Source organism: Mercenaria mercenaria, chromosome 11 (assembly GCF_021730395.1).
Source record: "Mercenaria mercenaria strain notata chromosome 11, MADL_Memer_1, whole genome shotgun sequence".
Taxonomy (NCBI): domain Eukaryota; kingdom Metazoa; phylum Mollusca; class Bivalvia; order Venerida; family Veneridae; genus Mercenaria; species Mercenaria mercenaria.
Genome location: NC_069371.1, coordinates 71785011 through 71812568, shown reverse-complemented (window position 1 = coordinate 71812568; position 27558 = coordinate 71785011). Strand labels below are relative to the sequence as shown.

Genomic DNA, 27558 nt, shown 5'->3' with positions numbered 1-27558 from the left:
ACCTATTTGAAATATAGTTGGTAGACTTGACGTCAACACGTAGTGTTAAATACGTAAAGTATTACATATTAACGTATTACGTTCCGCAGAATAACTAAGGAGTGTGTAGACGTTTAGTGAGTTATTCTACGCACTTATTAATCTATACTGTGTTTGCGAATTTAATTGTAACACAGTCCTCTTTTACCATTGTCAAAGTTGGGTAAGTTCCGTGTTTTAACGAAAATGATATGCACGGAACCAAAAGGGGGTGGGGAGTCCGGGACCCGCCGTGAAAAGTCCGAAAACTAAAGGAAAAAAAGAGAAGTAGGAAAGAAAATGGTGTTTCGAAAAGGCAACATTAGGACCGCATTTAAAGTGTATGTGGCTGTTGCTACATACGACCGCGGCGTAATTCATATTTATGTTAATTATCTCAAAGAAACAATTTTTGCCTCTAAGAAAACCAACTTGAATAGGTGAGCTCATAAAAATGTGAAAATAAGAGATATATTGTATAAAACTGCGGTAGAAAAGGTGTTCTTAAATGCTCCTAAAATGCCCCATAATGCAGGAAAGGAAGCGCTGATTTTCAGAATTTTCCGGGGGGAGGGGTGTAGTAGGGGGCATGTCACCGGACCCCCTAGCTGATCGGCTACTTTTCTATTTCAGCCTGTTCAACAAAAAAGGTATTAAAAACCCTGTACTTGTAAACGGCTAACATCCACAAAAATCAAATCAAAATTAATTATTTAGTGTATTTGTCATAGTAAGGGTTCGGTCGGACCCCCTGAGAAAATTGGCTGGCTACGCGCATGAATATCCAGTTACATTCATGATTTTGTTTGGTATGGTTCGATTTTTCAGACTGAAGAAATTAGGGAAATTCCCGTTTTCAAACAGAAGTTGTAAATAGAAGCCATTCCCATTCCTAAACAAATGTCAATTTGATGTGCAAAAACTGGTTTCGTATCAAAATAAATGAAAGAAATCAACCTACCCGCTTAGTGTAACGTACAATACTACTGTAATACTGCTTTACACAAAATACAATACAATATCAAGGGTATTTCCATTTTCAACCGTAACGTCACAATACTCTATTGTATCGGTAATTGATTACTATACTTGTTCAATCGAGCAATTCACATAAATGGTTCGACCAATGAACAACTTCGCAATACAAACGAATAGAGTAATAATTACTTTAGAAATTATACAAATCCATTTTATAGCTACGGGCACTTAAAAATTATATTTTTTGTCGGTGTGCTTTATTGAAACCTGCTCATTTTAAATAAATAATTGAGCCGTGCCATGAGAAAACCAACATAGTGGCTTTGCGACCAGCATGGGTCCAGACCAGCATGCGCATTCGCGCAGTCTGGTCAAGATCCATGCTGTTCACTAACGGTTTATCTAATTGCTATAGGCTTTGAAAGCGAACAGTCTGGAGGCTGGTCTGGATCCATGCTGGTCGCAAACCCACTATGTCGGTTTTCCCATGGCACGGCTCATATATAAGCCGGTAGACCATTTAGAGGGGAACTGATTTTGGTCAGTAAATGACCTTTTTATATCAATGGGTTACATTTTCAAAATAATTACTGGAAAATGTTTAAACATATTGCTTCCAAACCTCTCATGAGGTTTGACTGCTCGCGCTTGTACATGCGTGCTTGCGCGCAAGCTTGTGTACAAACCTATAGTCGCACCGAAAAAGGCAGTTATTGAATCAGTTTAGTAGGAGGATAGTGAAAGATTTCAGAAGCGTCCATGGCTCTTTAGCGTACCAATGGTAAAGCACCCATACACCCTCTTATCCCAATTCATTATTCATTAATGAATCAAAAACAAGTTCTAATGTGTACATGCAAGTACATGTAAGTAATTTTGAAACAAATGATTTAAACATAATTACGTGCGTTTATTTGCTGATACAATATCAAGTGATGAAAAAAAAAAAAAAAAAAAAAAAAAACAGGACTAAATGAACTAAAATAAGTTGCTTTCGTTTGTTTGTTTGTTTGTTTTGGGTTTAACGCTGTTTTTTCAACAGTATTTCAGTCATGTAACGGCGGGCAGTTAACCTAACCAGTGTTCCTGGATTCTGTACCAGTACAAACCTGTTCTCCGCAAGTAACTGCCAACTTCCCCACATGAATCAGAGGTGGAGGACTAATGATTTCAGACACAATGTCGTTTATCAAATAGTCACGAAGAACATACGCCCCGCCCGAGGATCGAACTCACGACCCCGCGATCCGTGAACCAACGCTCTTACCTACTGAGCTAAGCGGGCGGGCTAAGTTGCTTTCGCAGCAAATGAAAATGAACCGTGCCATGAGAAAAACCAACATAGTGGCTTTGCGACCAGCATGGATCCAGACCAGTCTGGTCAGGATCCATGCTGTTCGCTTTCAAAGCCTATAGCAATTAGATAAACTGTTAGCGAAATCCGCGCAGGCTGGTCTGGATCCATGCTGGTCGCCAACCCACTCTGTTGGTTTTTTCATGGCACGGCTCAAAGGTTTTCTTCTTCCCACCCGCTTAGCATAAGCGGGTGAATGAAGGCAAAACTACAAATCACGGGGTCGTTGGTTCGATCCCAGGGCGAGGCGTATGTTCTTGATTTGGTAACAGTTACTGTGTCTCAAGTCATTTCTCCTGTACAACTGATTCGTGTGAAGAAGTTGGCATTTACTTGCGGAGAATAGTTAAATACTGGTACAGAATTCAGGAATACTTGGTAGGTTAACTGCCCACCATAGTCAAAATACTGTTGAGAAAACGGCATTAAATCGAAAACATTTTTTTTTGTGTAATAAAACAGACCACCGTTTCGGAAAATATACTATAATTACCGCTCGGCCACCAAGGAACTTGTTTGTATCCGAAAAAAGTTGATTATGAATTTAACATGCTATCTTTTTGTTTGTTAACATTTTAAAGCACCTTAACACTATGCGATCATTACAAGTACATGAATTTAGAAAGACAAGAAAATATTTATGATAATTATTTGAGCCGTGCCATGAGAAAACCAACTTAGTGGCTTTGCGATGCCCATGGATCTATGCTGTTCGCTTTCAGATTATAGTGCAATTAGAGAAAGTGCTAGCAACCAGCATGGATTCTGACCAGATTGCGCGGCTGCGCAGGCTGGTCCGGATCCATGCTGGTCGCAAACCCACTATGTTGGTTTTCACATGGCACGGCTCATTTCTATTCAGACATTTACAAAATAATACGCTTGATCAAATCCAAGTATTGATTATAGTATGTTTGTTGTATTTTAATAATTGGTTCAGTTAGGAAGAAGTAAATACAGATAAATTTACATACGTACAATAGGCAAACGACGAATAGAAGATTATCAAAAACTACCTGGGGATTTCCCCAAAAGTCCAATAAATGGAGCGAAATTAACGCCTTTTCTTATTTCTTTATAGAGGGAATAAAATGTTACCACTATTTCTTTACGTTGGTAAGTTATTATTAAATATATTTCTTTAAATATAAATGAAATACATGTCAATATATAGACAGACAAATAAATAAATAAATAAATAAATAAATAAATAAATAAATAAAGGGATAACGCATCTTTTTTTTCGTGTTACAAAATCTTCAGAATCCCGAGGGATTAGTTAATGCCCGAGCCCGAAAGGATGTGGGTACAAACGATTCCCGAGGTATTTTGAACATGTATCACGAAATGAACATGCGCTAACATTATTTTAGCATAAAACACGTAAAAACTAATAAACGAACATCTTATCCCAGAACGTCATAAAATTTCCATGAAATGCTCGGGAATGTCTGCGTTGTTTTTTTTCACGTTGACGTCATTCCCTTCCGGGGCCTAATGCGTTAACGCTTTGCCACTGAACACGCATATATAAAACTTTTAATAGCACGTGAGCGAGAGAATCTTTCTGTAAACACACTTTTTTCTCCAGTTAAACCTCCGCAAAGTGACAAAACGACCATTTTATGCTAGAATAATTGAATAAATGAATAAATAAATAAATAGATATTTTGTACCATCGAAAATATTTTAAGTCACAAGTTTCTATACGAGCATGTTTTGACAAAACTGTGTTGGTTTATGAATTTTCAACATCATATACGAGCAACCTAATTCACAGTGTATAGACTCTCTGTACGCCCGACCGGAAGTCGCCAAAAACTAGGCGTTCAGAAATCAAAACACAAATTTTTGCTGTCGCGGATGGCTTGGATTTTCGTTGTTTATTTCGTTAATATCGCATAAAGTAAGTGTATTTTTTATCTACATATTGTTTAAGAGCTACTGTTTACGTAGATACCAAACACGCCTATTAAAACTCTTAATATACTTCATTTCAAGTCAAATCACGTATGGGTATTTGTTCGATTTTGTAATAAAACTATCAATTCTTTGAAATACATGTATATTGAGCTTTTGCAAGGAATTGAAACCTTTGCTACTTCGTAGATAAATATCTTACGCATCAATAAATACTAGCATGGCTCTATGGTAACGAATGCGTTTTCAGGAAAATGTGTTTTTCTGAGACATATATGCCGATTACACTGTCCCACTAGTCGATACATTACTGGCTCACTAATCGCTATTTCTAAAATCCGGACTGAACGCTTAGTCGAAAAACTGAACGCCTATTCAAAACTTCTTTTCATTCATATATTTCCATAATTTGACTTTGTTTTATGACAACTGACAGTTAAAAAGTAATAGTTATAATTTCTTTCGTTTTCGTAACAGTCACTGACCAGTTTATATGTTATAACTGCAGTTTCGAATCCACTTTTCGTAAAGGTTAGTGTTTATTAGTAAGTAATTATCAAATTAATTAGTCTAGCACGGTTCAGTCGCAGTAAATGCGTACTAATAAACTCTAACCTGCATTGTGTTTGAAATTATTTTTTTTGTAATAATGATTAGATTCTTTACACTAACGCATCATTCATATAATCGTTACGTGGCACAACTCAGTGCTTGATCCATTTCCGGCATCTCAGAGACTTGTTCGGACTTTATGACGTGGACTTTATCATAATTCACAGAAGAAACAGCTGCCGTCGGCGCGGCTATTTGTAATTTCTGTTTATTTTAATATACGGCTCCAAATAACCGCTGATATCAGTCAAAATCAAGCAGATCGAAGCTAGTATTCAATTCTTTTTCGTTTGCATTGAAAATTATTTCAGTAATCGCTACAGAACAAGCGGAAAATGACCTGGCTCCTATATAGAGCGGATATAATTTGACCAACATGTTATGGGACTTGCTGCTATCAACTAGTTTTATAACCCCAAAGGCACTTGTGAAATTTCAATTCAATAACTGTATTAGTTTTGGAGATAGTAACTTGCATGTAAAATTTTAACCAGAATTTTCTAAGTCCTAAAGGGGGCATAATTTGCCCAAAATACACGCCAGAGTTATTGGACTTGACCCAGTGAGGTTGGTAATTGATCTAGAAAAAGAAAAAAATAAGTTTCAAAGCTATATGCCTTGAAATGATAGCTGTATGTACTTGCATGCAAAAACTTAACCAAGGTGTGACGCCGACGCCAGGTTGAGTAGAATAGCTGACTATTCTTCGAATAGTCGAGCTGAAAAGGCTTTGTTTGCACAATGTTTATGTGAAGTTACAGTAAGGTATAAGCAAAAGTTAAAAAAAGATGTGACAAAAAAAAAGGCTGCCAAAAAAACTTAACTTTAACCAAAGCCGGTGCTAGTAGAAAAGCACCGCTATTCCCCGAATAATCGAGCTAAAATACAAAGAAAAAAGCAAAAACAGTGTCCTGTCAAGCTGAGCGGAATAAATACATATTTTTCTCGTATGTTAACGGAAACTCGTATACAGATTCTATTTCCTGTCCAAGACAAGGACATCGTTGGTGAAACAGACTAGTAAATACTGTTTCACTGTCACAAGTAAAATACAATACAAAACTTATATTTATAAATTCAGTAAGTACAGTGTATAGAGCATACAAGCCCAAACACTTCGTCATTTCGTTATTGAATAGGCGTACAGTGTTTTGGCGAATAGTGGGACAGTTTTTCTATAAAGATTTGCGACTAGGCGTTCAGTGTATAATTCATATGCATGTTGAATTTAACAATATTTAAACTATTCAGGATTGTAAATTCATATTTGTAGGTATAAACTCGTTTGCATGAATTTATAATTTAACATTCAGAAGCGGTTCTGACACGTATTTCACTCGCAGTTCCTAAATAATGGGCATTTTAGCCTGAATACATCGTCTTTTGCTTCGACCTTCTAGGTTTTGAATGAAAATACGTTTTATTTTCATGTGTTAATGTCTGTTAAACGGCAGTTTGTTGTAGAGACATTTATCATACATTGAAAAATATATACAACAAGAATATTTATTTCAAATAGCCACAGAAAAACATAAAAATACTCACTACCGACAGCTTCCAAAAATTTGAAAAACGAAAGTGAACGCCTAGTTATTGGCGACTTCCGTTTGGGCGTACAGAGAGTCTATACACTGTGTAATTTGTTTTCTTTCAGTTTTCGTAAATGTTTTGACTGTAAATGGCGGAGGACCACACTGTAAGATACATTTACTATATACAGATAAATACAAACATATGGAGGTGATCAAATTATGTTTAAAGAAATGCCGCTTCAGTAATAATAAAAACTTGTAATAGTCATTTAGGATAGAAGTATGACTCGGTTAAAGTCATATCCGTATAAAGTTTCTGGCTTGTCTCCCTTGAGTACACTGGGCTGTATATCAATAGCAGGAACTGTTCTCAGGTTGTTTCAAATAAAATGCAGCCTTTTCAGATCCATGTTGATACAGTTTCTAGATTTTCACTTCGTCAAAAATCCTATTTTTCACAAGACATTTGTATATTTGGTTAAACAAAATGAGAAGTAAAACGATGTTGAAAAGTAAGTGCAGCGAAGGTCAGGTTCTTATTGTCGCATTTCAGAAAGCAGTCTGCAGTATAAACACTCTACTTTTCGTTTTCAAAACATGTGAATATAAGCATGAAAAGTATACAGTGTTACTAAACAGTGTTACTTCTCCTTATAGATACGCGTACGTTCTAGGTGCTATACAGTGATGTAAGGGTGTGGTGCAGTAACTTAAATATCAGAACTTTTATAACTTTATTTCAGACTGCGAGTATGCACACACAAATCCTTGTCAAAACGGGGCCACGTGTAATCGCTTTAATAAAGGGTACGCCTATACCTGTTCATGTCCGACGGGATATACGGACACAAACTGTGGTCAGATTGGTAAGTTGTTTTTGCAGTTGTTTGTATAGTGGATTTTTTTTCTTCGTTCTCTTAAATTATGCTCACTGGCCTTTTCCCAGATCAGATCAAAGGTCACACAGCTCTCATTGGAAACCTTTATGCATCTGATTGGCTGATACTCGGCTTAGTCCCTAAATTGAGGCTATACAGTCGTAAATAAATTTGCTATATGTTTTATATAAAATTACTAATCTTCTAAGATCTGTATCACATAGCCAGGCCCATCTATAATGGTACTAGCCTTATGTTCTAACATGACCTATAAACCACCACAAACACCAAGATAAGTAGGGATCATGTATCTTCTAAGAGAGATTGTTTGGCTGAAAGGTCAACACATTGGAATAGCTTCCAAACTGACGGCTACAACGTGGGTATGAACACATGGGTAATAAGGTTTGTTTACATTTCTACAAATACAAAAGACCTTCTTGAAAATGCTATTTAAGTGTAAAGTATAGGTCAACAATGAAATAAAAACAGGAACTGGCTAACATAAAACATGAAAAGCCATTTTAACAGGGAGAAAATTGAGGAATTTTTCTTTCCGCCATTATCTGACTAGCCCGGAAGTGCTGCTTGATTACATATTTAGTACTATTGTACCTTGACCAATGATAATGGCGGACAGAAAATATTCCTCGTTTCCCCATATAAAACGGTATTAATTTTCAATGTTCTGCGTTCGTCAGATGCTGTGTATATTTCATTCTAGTATGTTTGTTTCTGTTAAAACACTCTTACGCTAGAATGACGTTACGTTAACGTGCGATGACGTCAATGTTTTTGTTGCGACCAAGAAAGAGCGCTACTATATTTTATCTACTGTTTTAGATTAAGAGCGTATTAGAATCGAAATAATTTATAACAAAACCGTATTTTAACACTATTTATACACTCACACGGTAATACGTCGTACAAATAATTTCACTCGGGCTGCGCCCTCGTGAAATTATTACACCCGACGTAGTACCGTCCATCGTGCATAAATAGTGTTAAAACACTATTTTGCTATAAATTATTTCTTAATTAAGTATCGATACCTGAAATTTTGGTAGCATTTTCAATGAGAATTAAAGCATTTTCAGTAAACAACCCTTATTTCGCACGTATTCATACCCATAGCTGTCATTTCTTTTTGAATAGGTTCAAAATGTTCACATGCCAGACAAAAAACTCTCATGGAAGATACATGACCCCCTACTTTCCTTGGTGTCATTGTTGTCTAAACGTCATTTATCAACGAATGTTGAGTGCATTTTTAACAAAATGTCTTACTATTGTGATGGCTCGAAGAAGATTATTGGTTCTATATATTTGAATAATTATACATGCTGATCCGCCCTATAAATATAACCCTGGAAGCTAAATACAAACGCGCTACAGTCTTCACTTACGAGCCAGGTTCTCAAGCATAACTGCCCTTCCAAGGGGGCAACATACATTTTCAACGTAAAAGTCTCATTAAAATAAATTCTGTTTAAACATGAGTCAGGAATAAAAATAAAAAGGGAGGAAGTCACACAAGCACCACTTTAAGTATAATTATAGGTATAAATTTTATTTCTCTTCTTATTATCATTATTATTATTATTGAATTTCTACATTTACCTTTTAAGATTTAGAACTATTTTAACAAAGAATAAACTCTTATCTTTATTGATGCAAATTTTATTTTTAGAATACTACTAACTGCATCTACCTATACATTTTTATTTTTGATTCTTATATGTAAGATTAATCTATAACTAATTGATTTAATTTCTTTTATTGTAGATTGTTCAAGTTCTGTCTATTGTAAAAATGGAGGAACATGTTCCACTACAAATGGAGGGACAAGCTATACATGTAACTGTGCTGACGGTTGGACAGGGAGTAATTGTGAACAAATAGGTACATAAGATTAATTTGTTTCACCGGCAGGATATTGCTCTTCGTAAGTTGTGGAGGGATTGCCTGAATACAAATTAGCTCACAAAAAAATGGAATGGAACTTATATAAGCATCTTGCTTCCAGTTCAATCCATTTCGTTTGATATATACATATACAATTTTTTTGTATTACATAATATGCATAATATAACGACGCATTGAATATGTTTAAACCAAAAAATAAGAAACATGTATTATTTTCAACTTATCATGGAGCGACAGAACGACGTAACGCCGAAATATACATATTACTAGTCAGACACAATAAAGAACAAAGAAACAGTTTTGAATTAACAATTCTAACGCGATATGATTGTCAGTTAAACAATGAAAGAGATCAAGCTTTGTATATTCTGCGATAAAGAACGGTTGTAGCGCGGACCGATAAGAGAAGATTATGACGTCAATTATGACGTTGAATTGCCGCTATGACATCCGATTCATTACTCCTTGGGTTATATAAGTGTTATTTGTATTTGTATATTATTCTTTTATAAGTTTTATCGCGCAACTGAAACTGTCATACACACCCACCCAAACTACAATAGATGGAAGGTATGTGTTTGTTTTCAGTGAGATATCGAACACCGATAAGTGAGACAGTTCAATGTTTTCAGTCACTTTATCATAAGTGGCTGATTTTAACTACTTGTCGTTCTGGCATGTTGGCTTGATGGAGCGTTGGATGGCGCCAACATGCCAGATCAAACTAGCAGAAATCAACCACAATGATTATACATTTTAAGGATCTCAACGATGTAATGATTATAGAATATATATAACGATACATTTTTAAACTGCTGTAAGATTAGGACAGTATGTGGCTCAGTAACTGGAGAAATGCATTCGATGTGCTGACAGTTGCCTAGGACCTAACTCTGAACTTATAAAAAAGCCTCACTGTTCTAAGATTGTGAATGTTTTAATAGAGAAACAGGATACAAATGAACTTCATGAATTGTATCTGTATCTTGATGAACATGTTTAATGTAAAAATAAATTTTGTTTCAGCCCGACATTGTTATTTGCTTTGGAAGAGCGCACGAACATGTTCGCCGATGAACATGGCGTACATTAAGCTCTAAAAGATTTGGTTTTTGTTTATTTACGTTGTAGAAACAAAGAAATATATATAATTAACATTGAGTAAGGAATGAATGTATAACTAATGCAGCTCAGATGCAAGCAGAATATACATATTTATCCCTTCCACCAAGTACAAATGAGAATCAAAGGTACATTTGTAGCTATAAAATATGAAAATACTCAACAAATTTGATTTTTGTTCTTGTTTCAGACTGCACTAGTTCTGTGTATTGTAAGAACGGAGGAACATGTTCCACTACAAATGGAGGAGCAGACTATGCATGTAGCTGTGCTGATGGTTGGATGGGCAGCAACTGTGAAAATATTGGTTAGTCCTTCTTGTACATTTTGTAACAAATCAAACACGCCGTTATAGGGAGTAATAACACTTTTTTTGTAATATAATCAACTATTGAATTGCTGACGCTATGTATTTATTAATATATTGAGGAACACAGTGGCGTATAAGTTTAATTTATTGAGGGGCGCAGTGGCATATTATTTTAATACATTTAGAGCTGTGGTGGGTTATAAGTTAAATATCAACCGCTGAACTCATAGGTTGAAGATTCGAGTGCCAGTGTTGTCACGACTATGACTTCTTATTATACACAAGTACTGGCCTTTCCGGGAAGCGGACTAGAAAGTGATCCAAGTAATCTTTTTATTATCGTCAAGATCAAGGTAAAATAAATAAGTAAACACTAAAGCATTTGTTTTCAATAACTAAGATTGGAAATGATATGATAATATCATTAAAGCTGAAAATTTTTTTTATTCATATATGTTTATGCAGATTGTTCAAGTTCTTTATATTGTCATAATGGAGGAACATGTAACTTGATCAATGGAGGAACAGGATATACATGTAGCTGTGCTGATGGTTGGATGGTACCTAACTGTGAACAAAGAGGTAACTAGATTGATTTTAATTTGATTATAGAGTTGTTTCTCGTTTCTTACTTGATATACCTTAGTATTATTTGTACTGTTCAACACATGTTATTGTATGCAACAGGTTGAACAGACTTTGAAAGGATATGTAACTGCTTATTGTTAATACTTATTTAATATTATTGGTACAGAAAGATACTTCTAAAGAACGGATGTTAGTGTGTCAAACGATATTGACTAATCAATTTATATGATTGCATTTAAGATTGTTCAAGTCCCCTCTATTGTCATAATGGAGGAACATGTAACACAATAAACGGAGGAACAGGATATACATGTAGCTGTGCTGACGGATGGATGGGATCAAACTGTGAAGAAATAGGTCAACTGTCATTTTCCAATAAAATATTTCTTAACATTACTTCAAAACAACTGTTATTTAAATTTCGCTATAATGACTGTTCCGTTATTTTTATCTGAGGACCATACTTTTAATACAGTATTTTTGATTTTTCAATGTGTCAAGCAAAGTTATCAAAGGATTTAAATTTCGTTATGAAAGTTAGATCAATCTAGAATTACTTTTGAAAATAATGTTACAATTTTTCTTACTTGTTGCTGTTTTTGTAACTTAATGACTTACAATGCGATGGAAATTAGACACAGTTTAATCATTTTATTTCAATCAAATGTAATATCAATAATAATCGTACATACTTTACTGAAACATCACAATTTCAACATAATATGTCACATAATGAGTTAATTTGAGAACTATGTAGTAACTTGTGTTAACAGCTGAATTAAGAAAAACTGAGGTCACCTCACATTCCAATACGTGACAATATTTCGCAAAAGGTCATCTTTCTCTGCTATATTGACGTCAATACTTGAAACAGATAACAGCAGGAAATGAGAAAAAAGTTTGAGGTATTAATATTTTCTATTTCATTATCTTACCAAAAATATATAAAATTCAGATTGCTCCAGTCCGCTTTATTGTCATAATGGTGGGACATGTAACACAATAAACGGAGGAGCAGGATATACATGTAGCTGTGCAGACGGATGGACGGGTTCAAACTGTGAAGAAATAGGTGAATTGTCATTTTCCAATAAAAATGTTCTTAACATTACTTTAAAACAACTGTTATTTGAATTTCGCTATAATGACTGTTCCGTTTTTTTCTGAGTGCCATATTTTTAGTACCATATTTTAGATTTTTCAATCTGTCAAGCAAAATTATCAAAGGTAAAAATTTCATGACTTGTTTTAAGTTTCGTTATGAAAGTTAGATGAGAAAAGATATTAGGTATTAATATTTTCTATTTCATTATCTTACCAAAATTGTATAAAATTCCGATTGCTCCAGTCCGCTTTATTGTCATAATGGTGGGACATGTAACACAATAAACGGAGGAGCAGGATATACATGTAGCTGTGCAGACGGTTGGACGGGATCAAACTGTGAAGAAATAGGTGAATTGTCATTTTCCAATAAAATTTTTCTTAACATTACTTCAAAACAACTGTTATTTAAATTTCGCTACAATGACTGTTCCGTTTTTTTTCTGAGTGCCATATTTTTTCGTGCAGTTTTTTAGATTTTTCAATGTGTCAAGCAAAATTATCAAAGGTAAAAATGTCGGGACTTGATTTAAGTTTCGGTATGAAAGTTAGATCAATCTAGATTTACTTTTGAAAATAATGTTACATTTTTTCTTACTTGTTGCCCTTTTGGTAAATTAATGACTTACAATGCGATGGAAATTGGACACGGTTTAATCATTTTATTTCAATCAAATGCAACATCAATAATAATCGTACATACTTTACTGAAACATCGCAGTTTCAATATAATATGCCTTATGTTTTCTTTCATTTCATTCAGACAAACATAAATAATTTATCGTACTAACTTTTAGATTTGATATCTTATCCAAAATGGAAATACCAAAAAAGGAAAAAACACGTTGTAGGAGTGGTAAACAACAGATTTACTAACTGCATCAATAAATACATTTCATTCACACAAATCGACGATACTGAAAAAAAAATCACTTGCAACAAGCGAATACTGTGTCTCTGCACTTATAACATCAAGTATGAGAAAAAATTCTGGTAATGTCCTGTATCGCCGACACACTCATTCTGCGGCTGTAGCCATTCACACATTAACGACGGCATTTAACATCGACAGCTGATAGACTCGCCAAACAGTTTGTACATCGTTTCACACTCTCCAAAACGTGCGTTCACCAAATATAATATTGAAAAAAAACAATAGACAAAATGATAAATATCTAATCTGAAACAGATGAAAAAATTGTTAATTTCAGATAAAAACTATGAGATCAGATACAAGTTACACAACATCTGTTCCAGTAAACCTCTTAAATTCTGATAGTTTCTCTTAATATCTAATCCACAACGTTTATTGTCAAACGTTGGCTAATATAACACGGTCTGAAGCTATGACTCCAAAAAAAAAAGAAAATATTTATGCGTACTTTTTATAACCATTTGGGTGGGGGGGGGTGGGGAGTGATGCAGTGTAAACCTGTTTTACCTCGAATGACCACAATAACTACACAAATACTTTATATATATAACCAATAATACGCATGAATACCTAGAAGTACAGCTGTGCTGTACGTGCACAGTGTACGAAGATCTTAATTCAAATAACAAGAACGACGATAAATACATACATAATTAGTTAATTTGAGAACTATGTAATAACTTGTGTTAGTGGCAATAGCTGGATTAAAAAAAATTGAGGCCACCTCACATTCCAAAACGTGACAATATTTCGCAAAAGTTCATGTTTAATTACATCAGTGATTGATACATTGCGGCATAATTTACTATATTGGAATTATTGAATTATTAAAGTCAGATTTGTATCGCTGATATGTTTCATTATATGGACTGCATAAAATGGCAGAATAAGGTGAATTGTCATTTTCCAATAAAATTTTTCTTAACATTACTTCAAAACAACTGTTATTTAAATTTGGCTATAATGACTCTTCCGTTTTTAGCTCGACTATTTGAAGAATAAGTAGAGCTAACCTACTCACCACGTCGTCGGCGCCGGTGTCTGTGTCGGCGTCGGCGTCACACCCTGTTTTTTCGTACCAGTCCACATTTTGACAAAGTCTTTTGAGATAAAGCTTTGAAACTTTCAACACTTCTTTACCATCACCATGTTCAGTTATAAGCAAGAGTAAATAACTCCATCAAGCCTTTTGGTTGAATAATTGCCCCTTTTTGACTTAGAAATCTTGGTTAAGTTTTTCGTACCAGTCTATATTTTGACAAAGTCTTTTGAGATAAAGCTTTGAAACTTTCAACACTCATTTACCATCACACCGTCCAGTTGTAGGCAAGAACACATAACTCCATCAAGCATTTTGGCTGAATTATGGCCCCTCTGACTTAGAAATCTTGGTTAAGTTTTTCGTACCAGTTTATATTTTGTGTAAAGTGTTTGACATATGGCTTTGAAACTTTTATATCTTGTTCAGTATTATAGTCTCTATCAATAGGCAAGAATACATAACTCTGTCATCTTTTTTGAATTATGGCCCTTTTTGAACTTGGAAATTGGTTCTGTTTTCGTATATGTTTTGTCAAGACTATTTGACATATTGCTTGTAAACTTTAAACACTTGTTTTTCGGCGACGCCGTCTAAATTCGTTTTCGTTTACCCATGCCACGTGACTTCAGTTAGCAAATCAAACTACTTGATAACGCATTATAGATAATTTATCAAAATGGAAGATTTATGCAACACTCTGCCTGATTGGACGAGAGTGTCAATTTCTTTCACTCTGTTGATTGTGCTACGCTGAGTGAAATGTAGGCAAAGCGTTTATCCTAAACGACGCTGTTCACAGTTTTAAAGCTAACTTTGGCTCAGTATATTTAGCAAAAATATTGATATATCTCAAAATGATAAGTAAGTTTAATAAATATGATAAAAACCTGTTCAAATACCAACATATATCAAATTAAAGAAAGAGCTGAATACGGTCTGCGTATCACATGAATAAGGGTGTGATAAGAGTCTTTTATGTAGAGAAGTGCTTTTTAAAAGATTTTCCTTGTTACAATTGTCGTCTGTATATGAAAAAGTTTCCTGCTTTTGTGACTTATTCAAATTGCATATTAAAATGAGTACTTGTTTGCTTTGATATATTTGTTATAAATTATTTAACTGATTTATTATATATGAATATCTTTCTTTAGTATGGTATGCAAATACTGAACTCAGTTGAAATCTGTTTTATTATATATATGCTATATAATGACTGAATCCCATTACACTGAAATGAAGGTACGCTGCATACAGTTTATCTATGTGATATGACTACGGTCAAACATTGCTTATGAAACAGAAATATTGAAATAATTACACTTGTATGTTTTGCTTGACCTTCACCTTTTTATAGGTGTGACGTCATTGTCCAAAGATTCATGATAGTGAATATGCACTTGTTAAAGCGGGATCAGTTGGCCTATTTTAGAAATAAATAAAAATAATAAATCAAAAAATCCTTTAATTGACTTTTTCTCATGTATTCTAATCAAACTTGATTTGTAGCATCTTTATTAGGCCCGCAGCCAACTTTGTTCAGCTGGGACATTTAACCCCTTTTAGGGGCTGCTAGAGCTAAAACAAGAAATGCCTTTATACAGCGTCTCATGAACAGATTGGTGGATCTTGGTCATACTTGGTCTGTAGCATCATTATAAGGTCCTCTTCCAAATTAATTTATATAGGAACTTGGGTCCTATTAGGGACCACTATAGCTAAAAGTAGATATGTCTTTCTTCGCATTAACCACTAAAATGTAATGGGATTTTATCAAACTCGATGTGTAACAATATCGTAAGGTCTCTTGCTATTTTGTTACAAATGGGGGTAGGGACCAATTTAGCTAAAAATATAAACACGTTTAATGACCTATTCTCATGAACCGCTTCATGAATCTTCATCAAACTACTGCTGTAATTATTCGTCTAAGGATAAACGAAACAAAATTGCAACCCTACGAAACCTTTGCGAAAAATTAAAAGAGAACCATTTAAATTGTTAAAGTGCGGTGTTTAGTTTTGCAAAATGTTAGATGAAAGATGAATGTTAGATGAAAAATTCATAAATTTCTTTTCGTATTACAATTCGCCGACCATCATTTTTAAAGATATTTCTTGTTCATTATGATTTCCATCTGTAGGCAAGAGTACATAACTCTGGCAATTATTTTGGCTGAATTATAGCCCTTTTTGGACTTTGAAAATTTTGTCAAAACTATTTGAACAGTGGCTTTGAAACTTTTAACACTAGTATATCAACATGATTTCCATCTATAGGCAAGTGTACATAACTCTGTGAACTATTTTGACTGAATTATGACCCTTTTTGGACTTGAAAATTAGTTAAATTTTTCATACAACTCCATATTTTGCCTAGCATATAACTTAACATATTTGCCATCATGGTCACACATGGCCATTTAGTGCAAGCCTAATCGAAATCCACATGAACAGGAACATTTTTTTGTTTAATCCATTTTTTCGTTTGTCTGAAAATCTATGGAAATATTTTGACTCCATTCTTCAATCAGTTCTTCGAATAGTCGAGCGCACTGTCATCTGACAGCTCTTGATTTTCTGAGGGCCATATTTTTTCGTACAGTATTTTAGATTTTTCAATGTGTCAAGCAAAATTATCAAAGATGAAAATGTCGGTACTTGATCTAAATTTCGTTATGAAAGTTAGATCAACTAGATTTACTTTTGAAAATAATGTTACAATTTTTCTTACTTGTTGCTCTTTTTGTAAATTAATGACTTACAATGCGATGGAAATTGGACACAGTGTAATCATTTTATTTCTGTCAAATGCAACATCAATAATCATCGTAATACTTTATTGAAACATCACAGTTTCAATATAATATGCCACATAATAAGTTAATTTGAGAGCTGAGAACTGTGTGGTAACTTGTGTTAGTGCTAATAGTTTGATTAAGAAAAACTGAGACAGTGCAAGACGTAACAATATTCCGCACAAATTCATGTTTTATTACAGCAGTGATTGATACATTGTGGCATAATTTACTATATTGGAATTATTGAATTATTTATAAAAGAAAAAAGTGGAAACTTCACAGGTTGCTCAACACGACAGAAACGAAAATGTTGCAGGCTCGGTTTGATTTAAGGTCAGATTTGTATCGCTGATGTGTTTTATTATATGGACTGCATAAAATGGCTACCTTTCTCTGCTATATTGACGTCAATACTTGAAACAGATAACAGCAGGAAATGAGAAAAGATATTAGGTATTAATATTTTCTATTTCATTATCTTACCAAAAATATATAAAATTCAGATTGCTCCAGTCCGCTTTATTGTCATAATGGAGGGACATGTCACTTGATTAACGGAGGAGATGGATATACATGTAGCTGTGCGGATGGTTGGATGGGATCTAATTGTGAACAAATAGGTAGCTTGATTGATTTTAATTTGATTATAGGGCTGTTTCTCGTACATTATTTGAAATACCGCATCATTTTTGTACTATTCAACTCATGCTAATGAAAGCCAAAGGTCTGTTCATGAACAGACATTGGAAGGATATGTAACTGCTTATTCTTAATACTTTTTAAATATTTATGTACAGAAAGATACTTCTAAAGAACGGATGTTAGTGTGTCAAACGATATTGACTAATCGATTTATATGTTTGCAATTAAGATTGTTCAAGCCCTCTGTATTGTCATAATGGAGGAACATGTAACTCAATAAATGGAGGAGCAGGATATGCATGTAGTTGTGCTGACGGTTGGATGGGATCAAACTGTGAACAAATAGGTTAGATTTTTTTTTTCAAGAAAATACTTCTTAACATTACATTGAGCAATCTTCATTTAAATTTCGCTCGTATCAAGGCTCTGTTATTTTTCGATTGCTATAATTCTCTGAGACAATTAGATTTTGAAATGTGTCAAATAAGATCATCAGTGTTAAAATGTCGGGATCGGATTCAAGTTCGCCTAAACCCAGGCCACTTTTAAGAATTTACTTTATAATTTTTCTTACCTCAAAGTTTTATTTTTGTTGTTTATTTCATGACATATAATGCCACGGAAATTGCAAAGATTGTGATGATTTCATTTATATAAAACACAGCATTTATAACAATCGGAAAGCAATTTTGCGGCCATCTCACATTCCGAAACATGGTAATAGTACCTGAAGTTTTCATGCCTAATTACATTAGTGACTCATTAAGGCCTTAGTTACCTTTTTCTAAATATTAGATCATTTATGTCAGTATTTTATCATTGTTATGCAGTGGTCATTTGCTCTCTGTCACAATAATGCCAATACTTGGCAAAAATAACAGCAAACACTTGAAATTTCGAATGAGAAAAGATATTAAGTATTAATATTTTCTGTTTTATTATCTTACCAAAATGGATAAAATTCAGATTGCTCGAGTCCGCTTTATTGTCATAATGGAGGGACCTGTCACTCGATCAACGGAGGAACAGGATATACATGCAGCTGTGCTAATGGTTGGATGGGACCTAATTGTGAACAAATAGGTAACTGGATCGTTTGTATTTAATTACAGAGTCGTTTATCGCAAACCAATGAAATATCACAGCTTTATTTGTACTGACAGTACATAGTATTGTAACCCATAGGTTGATCAGACACTGGAAAGGTATATAACTGCTTATTCTTAATACTTATATAGTAAGGTATTTTTAAAGAAGGTTTTTTTTTTGTGTGTCAAACGCTATTGACTAGTAATCGATTTATATGTTTGCAATTCAGATTGTTCAAGCCCTCTATATTGTCATAATGGAGGAACATGTAACTCAATAAATGGAGGAGCAGGATATACATGTAGTTGTGCTGACGGATGGATGGGATCAAACTGTGAACAAATAGGTAAGATTTTTTTCAAGAAAAATACTTCTTAACATTACATTGAGCAATCTTCATTTAAATTTCGCTCGTATCAGGGCTCTGTTATTTTTCGGTTGTCATAATTCCCTGAGACGTTTAGATTTTGAAATGAGTCAAACAAGATCATCAGTGTTAAAATGTCGGGATCGGATTCAAGTTAGGCCTAAACCCAGGCCACTTTTAAGAATTTACTTTATAATTTTTCTTACTTCAAAGTTTTATTTTTGTTGTTATTTTCCTAACATATAATGCCACGGAAATTGCAAAGATTGTGATGATTTCATTTATATAAAACACAGCATTTATAACAATCGGAAAGCAGTTTTGCGGCCATCTCACATTCCGAAACATGGTAATAGTACTGGAAGTTTTCATGACTAATTACATTAATGACTCAGTAAGGCCTTAGTTACCTTATTCTAAATATTAGATCATTTATATCAGTATTTTATCATTGTTATGCAGTGGTCATTTGCTCTCTGTCACAATAATGCCAATACTTGGCAAAGATAACAGCAAACAGTTGAAATTTCGAATGAGAAAAGATATTAAGTATTAATATTTTCTGTTTTATTATCTTACCAAAATGGATAAAATTCAGATTGCTCGAGTCCGCTTTATTGTCATAATGGAGGGACTTGTCACTCGATCAACGGAGGAACAGGATATACATGTAGTTGTGCTGATGGTTGGATGGGACCTAACTGCGAACAAATAGGTAACTGGATCGTTTGTATTAATTATAGAGTCGTTTATCGCAAATCAATGAAATATCACAGCTTTATTTGTACTGTTCAGTAATTTACTTTATAATTTTTCTTTCGTCAAAGTTTTATTTTTGTTGTTATTTTCATGTCATATAATGCCATGGAAATTGCACAGATTGTGATGATTTCATTTATATAAAACACAGCATTAATAACAATTGGACGTAAATGTGCGGAAAGCAATTTTGTGGTCATCTCACATTCCGAAACATGGTAATAGTATTGGAAATGTTCATGCCTAATTACATTAGTGACTCAGTAAGGCCTTAGTTACCTTATTCTAAATTTTAGATCATTTGTATCAGAATTTCATCGTTGTTATGCAGTGGTTATTTGCTCTCGGTCACAATAATGTCACTACTTGGCAAAGAGAACAGCAAACATTTGAAATTTCGAATAAGAAAATATATTAAGTATTAATATTTTCTGTTTTATTATCTTGCCAAAATGGATAAAATTCAGATTACTCGAGTCCGCTTTATTGTCATAATGGAGGGACCTGTCACTTGATTAACGGAGCAACGGGATATTCTCGGGGCGTTGAATTCTTCATGCGAGGAAGCCATCCAGCTGGTTTACGGAATATCGGTGATTCTACCAAGGTGCCCACTCGTGATGAAATAATGCACGGAGGGGCACCTGGGGTTTTCACCCACCATCAAAGCTGGAAAGTCGCCATATGGCCTATAAATGTGTCGGTGCAAAGTTAAACACACACAGAAAAAAAAACAACAACAAATAAATGAATTCCAAACCAGAATGACAAAATTATAGCTTACGATCGGAAGGAAATTTTGTTATAGACTCGTCTTTTATTTGACTTGCGTTCTGTAACATTTTACGAAATCAGTGATTAGGTTATCTTAGAAAAAGATATAATGGATACATTCAGATTGTTCCAGTCCACTTTATTGTCATAACGGAGGAACATGTAACGTGATTAATGGTGGGACAGGATACTCGTGTAGCTGTGCTGATGGTTGGATGGGATCTAACTGTGAACTCATTGGTAACAAGCTGTTTCTTCTTTTTTAAAATGAAAAATGTAATACATAGTTCATTAAAACTCTACAGTCACAACGAAGAAACATGAGATACATGCAACGGTTTGACTTGATATGACTCATTTGACTTATAGACAAACAGTTGCTTCCCCCGTTCTCTATTTTGTAAAAGCCTGAAGATGCGCAAATAAGTGGTTAAGTTTTAACTTGGGACAAACAGACATTTTTTGTTTTGCTAGTTGTGAATGTATTTCAGATATTGAAAATCATTTTCATTTGTATTTTACCATCTCGATTTACGCAGCAGTAATTCCAGGGTTATATAGATTTCTGTTTCCTAAAAGAAGTAATTGCAGGGGCCTCCGTGCCCGAGTGGTTATGGGCGCTGACTTCTAATCACTTGCCTCTCATTAGTGTGGGTTCGATCCTCACTCGGGGTGTTGAATTCTTCATGAGAGGAAGCCATCCAGCTGGTTTACGGAATGTCGATGGTACTACCCATGTGCCCGCTCGTGATGAAATAACGCACGGAGGGGCATCTGGGGTCTTTCTCCACCATCAAAGCTGGAAAGACGCCATATGACCTATAAATGTGTCGGTGCAAAGTTAAAGACAACAAACAACAAATAAATGAATTTCAAAACAGAATGACAAAATTATAGCTTACCATCGGAAGGAAATTTAGTTACAGATTCGTGTTTTATTTGACTTGCGTTCTATAAGAATTTACGATATCAATGGTGAGGTTATTTTACAAAAAAGATATTATGTATACATTCAGATTGTTCCAGTCCGCTTTATTGTCATAATGGAGGGACCTGTCACTCGATCAACGGAGGAACAGGATATACATGTAGCTGTGCTAATGGTTGGATGGGACCTAACTGTGAACAAATAGGTAACTGGATCGTTTGTATTTAATTATAGAGTCGTTTATCGCAAATCAATGAAATATCACAGCTTTATTTGTACTGTTCAATACATGGTATTGTAACTCACAGGTTGATCAGACACTGGAAAGGTATATAACTGCTTATTCTTAATATTTATATAGAAAGGTACTTTTAAAGAAAGGTGTTTTGTGTGTCAAACGCTATTGACTAATCAATTTATATGTTTGCAATTCAGATTGTTCAAGCCCTCTATATTGTCATAATGGAGGAACATGTAACTCAATAAATGGAGGAGCAGGATATACATGTAGTTGTGCTGACGGATGGATGGGATCAAACTGTGAACAAATAGGTAAGATTTTTTTAAAGAAAAATACTTCTTAACATTACATTGAGCAATCTTCATTTAAATTTCGCTCGAATGAGGGCTCTGTTATTTTTTGGTTGTCATAATTCCCTGAGATGTTCAGATTTTGAAATGTGTCAAACAAGATCATCAGTGTTAAAATGTCGGAATCGGATTAAAGTTAGACCTAAACCCAGGCCACTTTTAAGAATTTACTTTATATTTTTTTGCCTCAAATTTTTGTTGTTATCTTCATGACATATAATGCCATGGAAATTGCACAGATTGTGATGATTTCATTTATGTAAAACACAGCATTAATAACAATCGGACATAAATGTGCGGAAAGCAATTTTGTGGCCATCTCACATTCCGAAACAAGGTAATAGTACTGGAAGTTTTCATGCCTAATTACATTAGTGACTCAGTGAGGCCTTAGTTACCTTATTCTAAATATACGATCATTTGTGTCAGAATTTCATCATTGTTATGCAGTGGTTATTTGCTCTCTGTCACAATAATGTCGCTACTTGGCAAAGATAACAGCAAACACTTGAAATTTCGAATGAGAAAATATATTAAATATTAATATTTTCTGTTTTATTATCTTGCCAAAATGGATAAAATTCCGATTACTCGAGTCCGCTTTATTGTCATAATGGAGGGACTTGCCACTTGATTAACGGAGGAACGGAATATTCTCGGGGCGTTGAATTCTTCATGCGAGGAAGCCATCCAGCTGGCTTACGGAATATCGGTGGTTCTACCAATGTGCCCACTCGTGATGAAATAATGGACTGAGGGGCACCTGGGGTTTTCACCCATCATCAAAGCTGGAAAGTCACCATATGACCTATAAATGTGTCGGTGCAAAGTTACTACACACACACAAAAAAAAAAAAAAAAAAAAATAAAAATAAATGAATTTCAAAGCAGAATGACAAAATTATAGCTTATGATCGGAAGGAAATTAGTTATAGACTCGTCTTTTATTTTACTTGCGTTCTGTAACATTTTACGAAATCAGCGATTAGGTTATCTTAGAAAAAGATATAATGGATACATTCAGATTGTTCCAGTCCACTTTATTGTCATAACGGAGGAACATGTAACGTGATTAATGGTGGGACAGGATACTCGTGTAGCTGTGCTGATGGTTGGATGGGATCTAACTGTGAACTCATTGGTAACAAGCTGTTTCTTCTTTTTTAAATGAAAAATGTAATTCATAGTTTATTAAAACTCTACAGTCACAACGGAGAAACATGAGATACATGCAAAGGTTTGACTTGATATGAATCATTTGACTTATAGACAAATAGTTGCTTCCCCGTTCTCTATTTTGTAAAAGCCTGAAGATGCGCAAATAACTGGTTAAGTTTTAACTTGGGACAAATAGACATTTTTTTGTTTTCTAGTTGTGAATGTATTTCAGATATTGAAAATCATTTTCATTTGTATTTTACCATCTCGATTTATGTAGCAGAAAATCCAGGGTTATATAGAGTTCTGTTTCCTGCATGAAGTAATTGCAGGGGGCTCCGTGCCCGAGTGGTTATGGTCACTGACTTCAAATCCCTTGCCTCTCATTGGTGTGGGTTCGAGCCTCACTCGGGGCGTTGAATTCTTCATGAGAGGAAGCCATCCAGCTGGTTTACGGAATGTCGATGGTTCTACCCATGTGTCCACTCGTGATGAAATAACGCATGGTGGGGCATCTGGGGTCTTCCTCCACCATCAAAGCTGGAAAGTCGCCATATGACCTATAAATGTGTCGGTGCAAAGTTAAAGACAACAAACAACATATAAATAAATGATTATAGCTTACCATCGGAAAAAAATTTAATTACAAACTCGTGTTTTATTTGACTTGCGTTCTATAAAAAATTACGATATCAATGATTAGATTATCTTACAAAAAGATATTATGGATACATTCAGATTGTTCCAGTCCACTTTATTGTCATAACGGAGGAACATGTAACTTGATTAACGGTGGGACAGGATACTCGTGTAGCTGTGCTGATGGTTGGATGGGATCCAACTGTCAACTTATCGGTAAACAATTGTTTCTCTTATTTCAAATTCACTTCGAAGTGTTGATCCCATTTAAAATCTCGGAACTGTTCAACAAAATGTTTTCAAAACAAAATTACCCCAAAGAATGCAGATTTCTGTATAACTTTAAGTTGATTTGTTGAGAATTTCAGGTAACATCAGTTTAAAAATTGAAGTTTTGTTTTTCAATTTAGATTGTTCCAGTCCACTTTACTGCCATAATGGGGGAACATGTAACTTGGTTAACAGTGGGACAGGATATACATGTAGCTGTGCAAACGGTTGGATGGGATCTAACTGTGAACTTATTGGTATATGATTATTTTTCTTAATTTATTTTATTTTAAAGCGTGATTTCAATTTCATTATCTTGACACTGTTCTACAAAATGCTGTGTTAAACCAAATTTCCTTAAATAATCTGTATTTCTGTAAAACTCGAAACTGATTAGTCAAAGATTTCAGGTCAGTCGATTTTAAAATCTGGTTGTTTATGTTTACCATTCAGATTGTTCGAGCCCGCTTTATTGCCATAATGGGGGAACATGTAACTTGATAAACGGAGGAGCAGGATATACATGTAGCTGTGCAAACGGTTGGATGGGGTCTAACTGTGAACTTATTGGTAAATTAGATATTATTTCCAATCAAGTTTTCAAAAATTCCTTAATCGAGTCATTGGCGCGGTACTCAGCATATCGGAAAACAGTGCTAGCGACCAGGGTATAGTTTCCAGTTTTTACTTATTTCCCGACTAATGTTCAGTGCTTGAATTGACATTTCTTTTGCATAAGTATTTGTCTGGACTGGATATTTGGGTAGGTAACTAAAACATTTGCTCGTCCCGAAATTGGTTATCAAATCCATATCAAGCGCAGTCTTTGGTCGACTTTCAACGTTAAATAAATCATATTTACATTTAACAGTTTCTCTAATCGTCTAATAGTCTTTGAAAGCGAACAACATGGATCCTAACCAGACTGCACGCAAACCCACTATGTTGGTTTTCTCATAGCGCGGCTCATGTAATAAAATCGTTCTTATAGGTGTCAGGTTTGCCATACGGGCGGAGTCTGTGTTCGACCTTCAACATTTAAATTAGTCACATTTACATTTTCCGTTTATGGTTACTAAGAGATCACTATTTCAACTGTTGTTGAAATAAATGACCTGTTCAAAAGTAGACTTTGCTAAGTAAATAGGATTTCTTATAAGCTTCTATCTTCAAGTTTGACCCTGGATTAAAACCATGTAGATTTTATATTTAAATTTTTATGTTTGTTCCAGGCTTTAAATTTACGAATCGATTGCAGTAGACAGCATCAATTTTACAAGCATCTGATTTATTCCATTTACCTTTCAGATTGCTCAAGTCCGCTTTACTGTCATAATGGAGGAACATGTAACTTGATAAACGGAGGAACAGGATATACATGTAACTGTTCTGACGCTTTGGATGGGATCTAACTGTGAAATAATTGGTAAGATGAATGCATCTGCCAGCTGTAAAACTTACGTTTTGTTCAAGATTTAATTGTTTTCAACTTGATTCTAACACATAATTTATCGTTATTTCTATTTGTACGAGTTATGAGTGGGCAGAAAAAGACTGGAGCATGTAATATCCTTTGTTATCATGGAGTACATTTATTTTACTGTAATAGAGTTCCGCACATTACATTACCTCTCATGAACAGATTCAATAAAAACTGAGTCTGCAAATATATGGCGTATGTTACCAAAGGATCTATTCACATGTTTTAGATATCTACCCGTTTCAATAAATATCAGTGGAATCGTCAATGTTTTAAAAAGAATGCAGTAAAACTGAATCTACCCCGTTATCCAAATGACCAGAAAATATAACAGCACCGATATATTTTTAGTAAAAACAGGTAGGGTTATCTATTGATACTTTGGTTAGGGTGTGACACAAACTGCGCGCGTCGAAATCAATGATGTTGGAACGGTTTTATCTGACACAGAACTGTTCTGTTTTGTTATAATTAAAAGTACAGCAACCCTAACTTAACTGTGTAGTTGCATTATTTATTTCACTTTTATTCACCAGCGCTCGTATTACGTTTCTGTCTCAGTAAATTTGAAAAAAAGAAACACCCAAAAATATTGAAGTAACATCTCCCGCAAATTGGGTTATTCCGTCCAATCTAACGATTTATATTTTACCACAGTTCTCATGCATTTACCTGGTGTCACAATTTACTCTTTGATAATGTTCTCGTATTGTAACTTTCATCTGGCAATTTATCATTGTTATGAGTCATGTTCATTAAATTTGAAAACCATTGTTCGACTTAGTCTTTAGTTGATCCACATTCTGAATAACCTTGATATAACCGGTGTACAAACCCTTGCGGTAGTAACCACCCTGTTGAAATATCTGTTCCTTTTATGTAACCATATCACTTTTAGATATAGCATAGGCAGTATGGTCCACGAATTCTGTAAGCACAGAAGGCAACCTAGTAAAATAATAGCAGACCCGGTGGGGAGTAATGGAAAGTACATAGATATTGAATGGACCTAATGATTCCAAAGGACCAGAAAATATAACTTTATAACGGGTAGACTTTTTAATGACCGCCACGTGGTACTTAAAAATTGCTGTTGGAAGGTATAAATCTTAGAAGATAATTTGCGTGAAACGGTTCGCTTGTTAGTCAACTCCGATCGCTGTTAACATTGTTAAAGCCGACAGATCGAAGTTACATGAAACTTCTAGTCTTGATATGAAAAAAAATTACAAGTACATATTTCAGGTTTCGAGACGTGTCTAGATCAGTTTTAAAGCCTAACAGTAATCCTTTACCGGCAATGTTCACATTGAAATTAATTGTTGATATAGCTGGAATATTGATATACACATGTAATGATATAGCTTGAATATTATCTAATTTACAGACTGCTCAAGCGCTAAGTATTGCCTCAATGGTGGAACATGTTTTCACATAAATGGTGGTTATGATTACATGTGCTCATGTTCTTATGGATGGACAGGTTCAAACTGTGAAAACATTGGTAAGTAAATAGAAAGTTACGCTACAGAAAGTTACGCTACAGTTTCCAATTTAAAGTTTTCATGGACAAACGCATGATTGTCAGGACTGGTACAGGGTATAGTTATTTTATGGGTGTTTTGGATAACAGCCAAGGCCACTTTCCTGAGGCAGCACGGAGAACCAGAGTCTAACAAGTTCTTAATTCTTATAACAAATAATGCTACACTCGACCACGGTATTTTATAGCTTAATAAGAAACGC

The 27558-nt window shown here is 34.5% G+C and overlaps 2 protein-coding genes across 2 annotated transcripts in view; both read left to right on the top strand.

Moving 5' to 3' along the window:
* Positions 1-3355: 3355 nt before the first annotated feature.
* On the top strand, positions 3356-12405 carry LOC128546821 (fibropellin-3-like). Its single transcript, XM_053518186.1, has 8 exons — positions 3356-3466; positions 6537-6578; positions 7158-7280; positions 9078-9194; positions 10531-10647; positions 11116-11232; positions 11479-11595; positions 12194-12405. The coding sequence occupies exons 1-8, from the start codon at positions 3442-3444 to the stop codon at positions 12403-12405; spliced, it is 870 nt and encodes a 289-aa protein (XP_053374161.1). The 5' UTR covers positions 3356-3441.
* A 176-nt stretch (positions 12406-12581) lies between these two features.
* The window catches only part of LOC123531094 (uncharacterized), a 56103-nt gene continuing 41126 nt past the window's right edge, over positions 12582-27558 (top strand). The window contains exons 1-14 of the mRNA XM_053518185.1: positions 12582-12693; positions 17619-17735; positions 17987-18103; positions 18724-18840; positions 19076-19192; positions 19812-19928; positions 20870-20986; positions 21763-21879; positions 22110-22226; positions 23290-23406; positions 24162-24278; positions 24473-24589; positions 24786-24902; positions 27200-27316. Of these exons, the coding sequence (XP_053374160.1) occupies positions 17711-17735; positions 17987-18103; positions 18724-18840; positions 19076-19192; positions 19812-19928; positions 20870-20986; positions 21763-21879; positions 22110-22226; positions 23290-23406; positions 24162-24278; positions 24473-24589; positions 24786-24902; positions 27200-27316 (1429 nt within the window). The 5' untranslated portion in view covers positions 12582-12693; positions 17619-17710. The remainder of the gene's footprint in view (positions 12694-17618; positions 17736-17986; positions 18104-18723; positions 18841-19075; positions 19193-19811; positions 19929-20869; positions 20987-21762; positions 21880-22109; positions 22227-23289; positions 23407-24161; positions 24279-24472; positions 24590-24785; positions 24903-27199; positions 27317-27558) is intronic.

Excerpts from the sequence above, each read along its gene's own strand:
- LOC128546821 (XM_053518186.1), top strand. The coding sequence starts at position 3,442 with ATGTTACCACTATTTCTTTACGTTG. Across the intron at positions 7,281-9,077 it reads CACAAACTGTGGTCAGATTG|ATTGTTCAAGTTCTGTCTAT; the intron begins GTAAGTTGTTTT and ends CTTTTATTGTAG. Across the intron at positions 11,596-12,193 it reads ATCAAACTGTGAAGAAATAG|ATTGCTCCAGTCCGCTTTAT; the intron begins GTCAACTGTCAT and ends TATAAAATTCAG.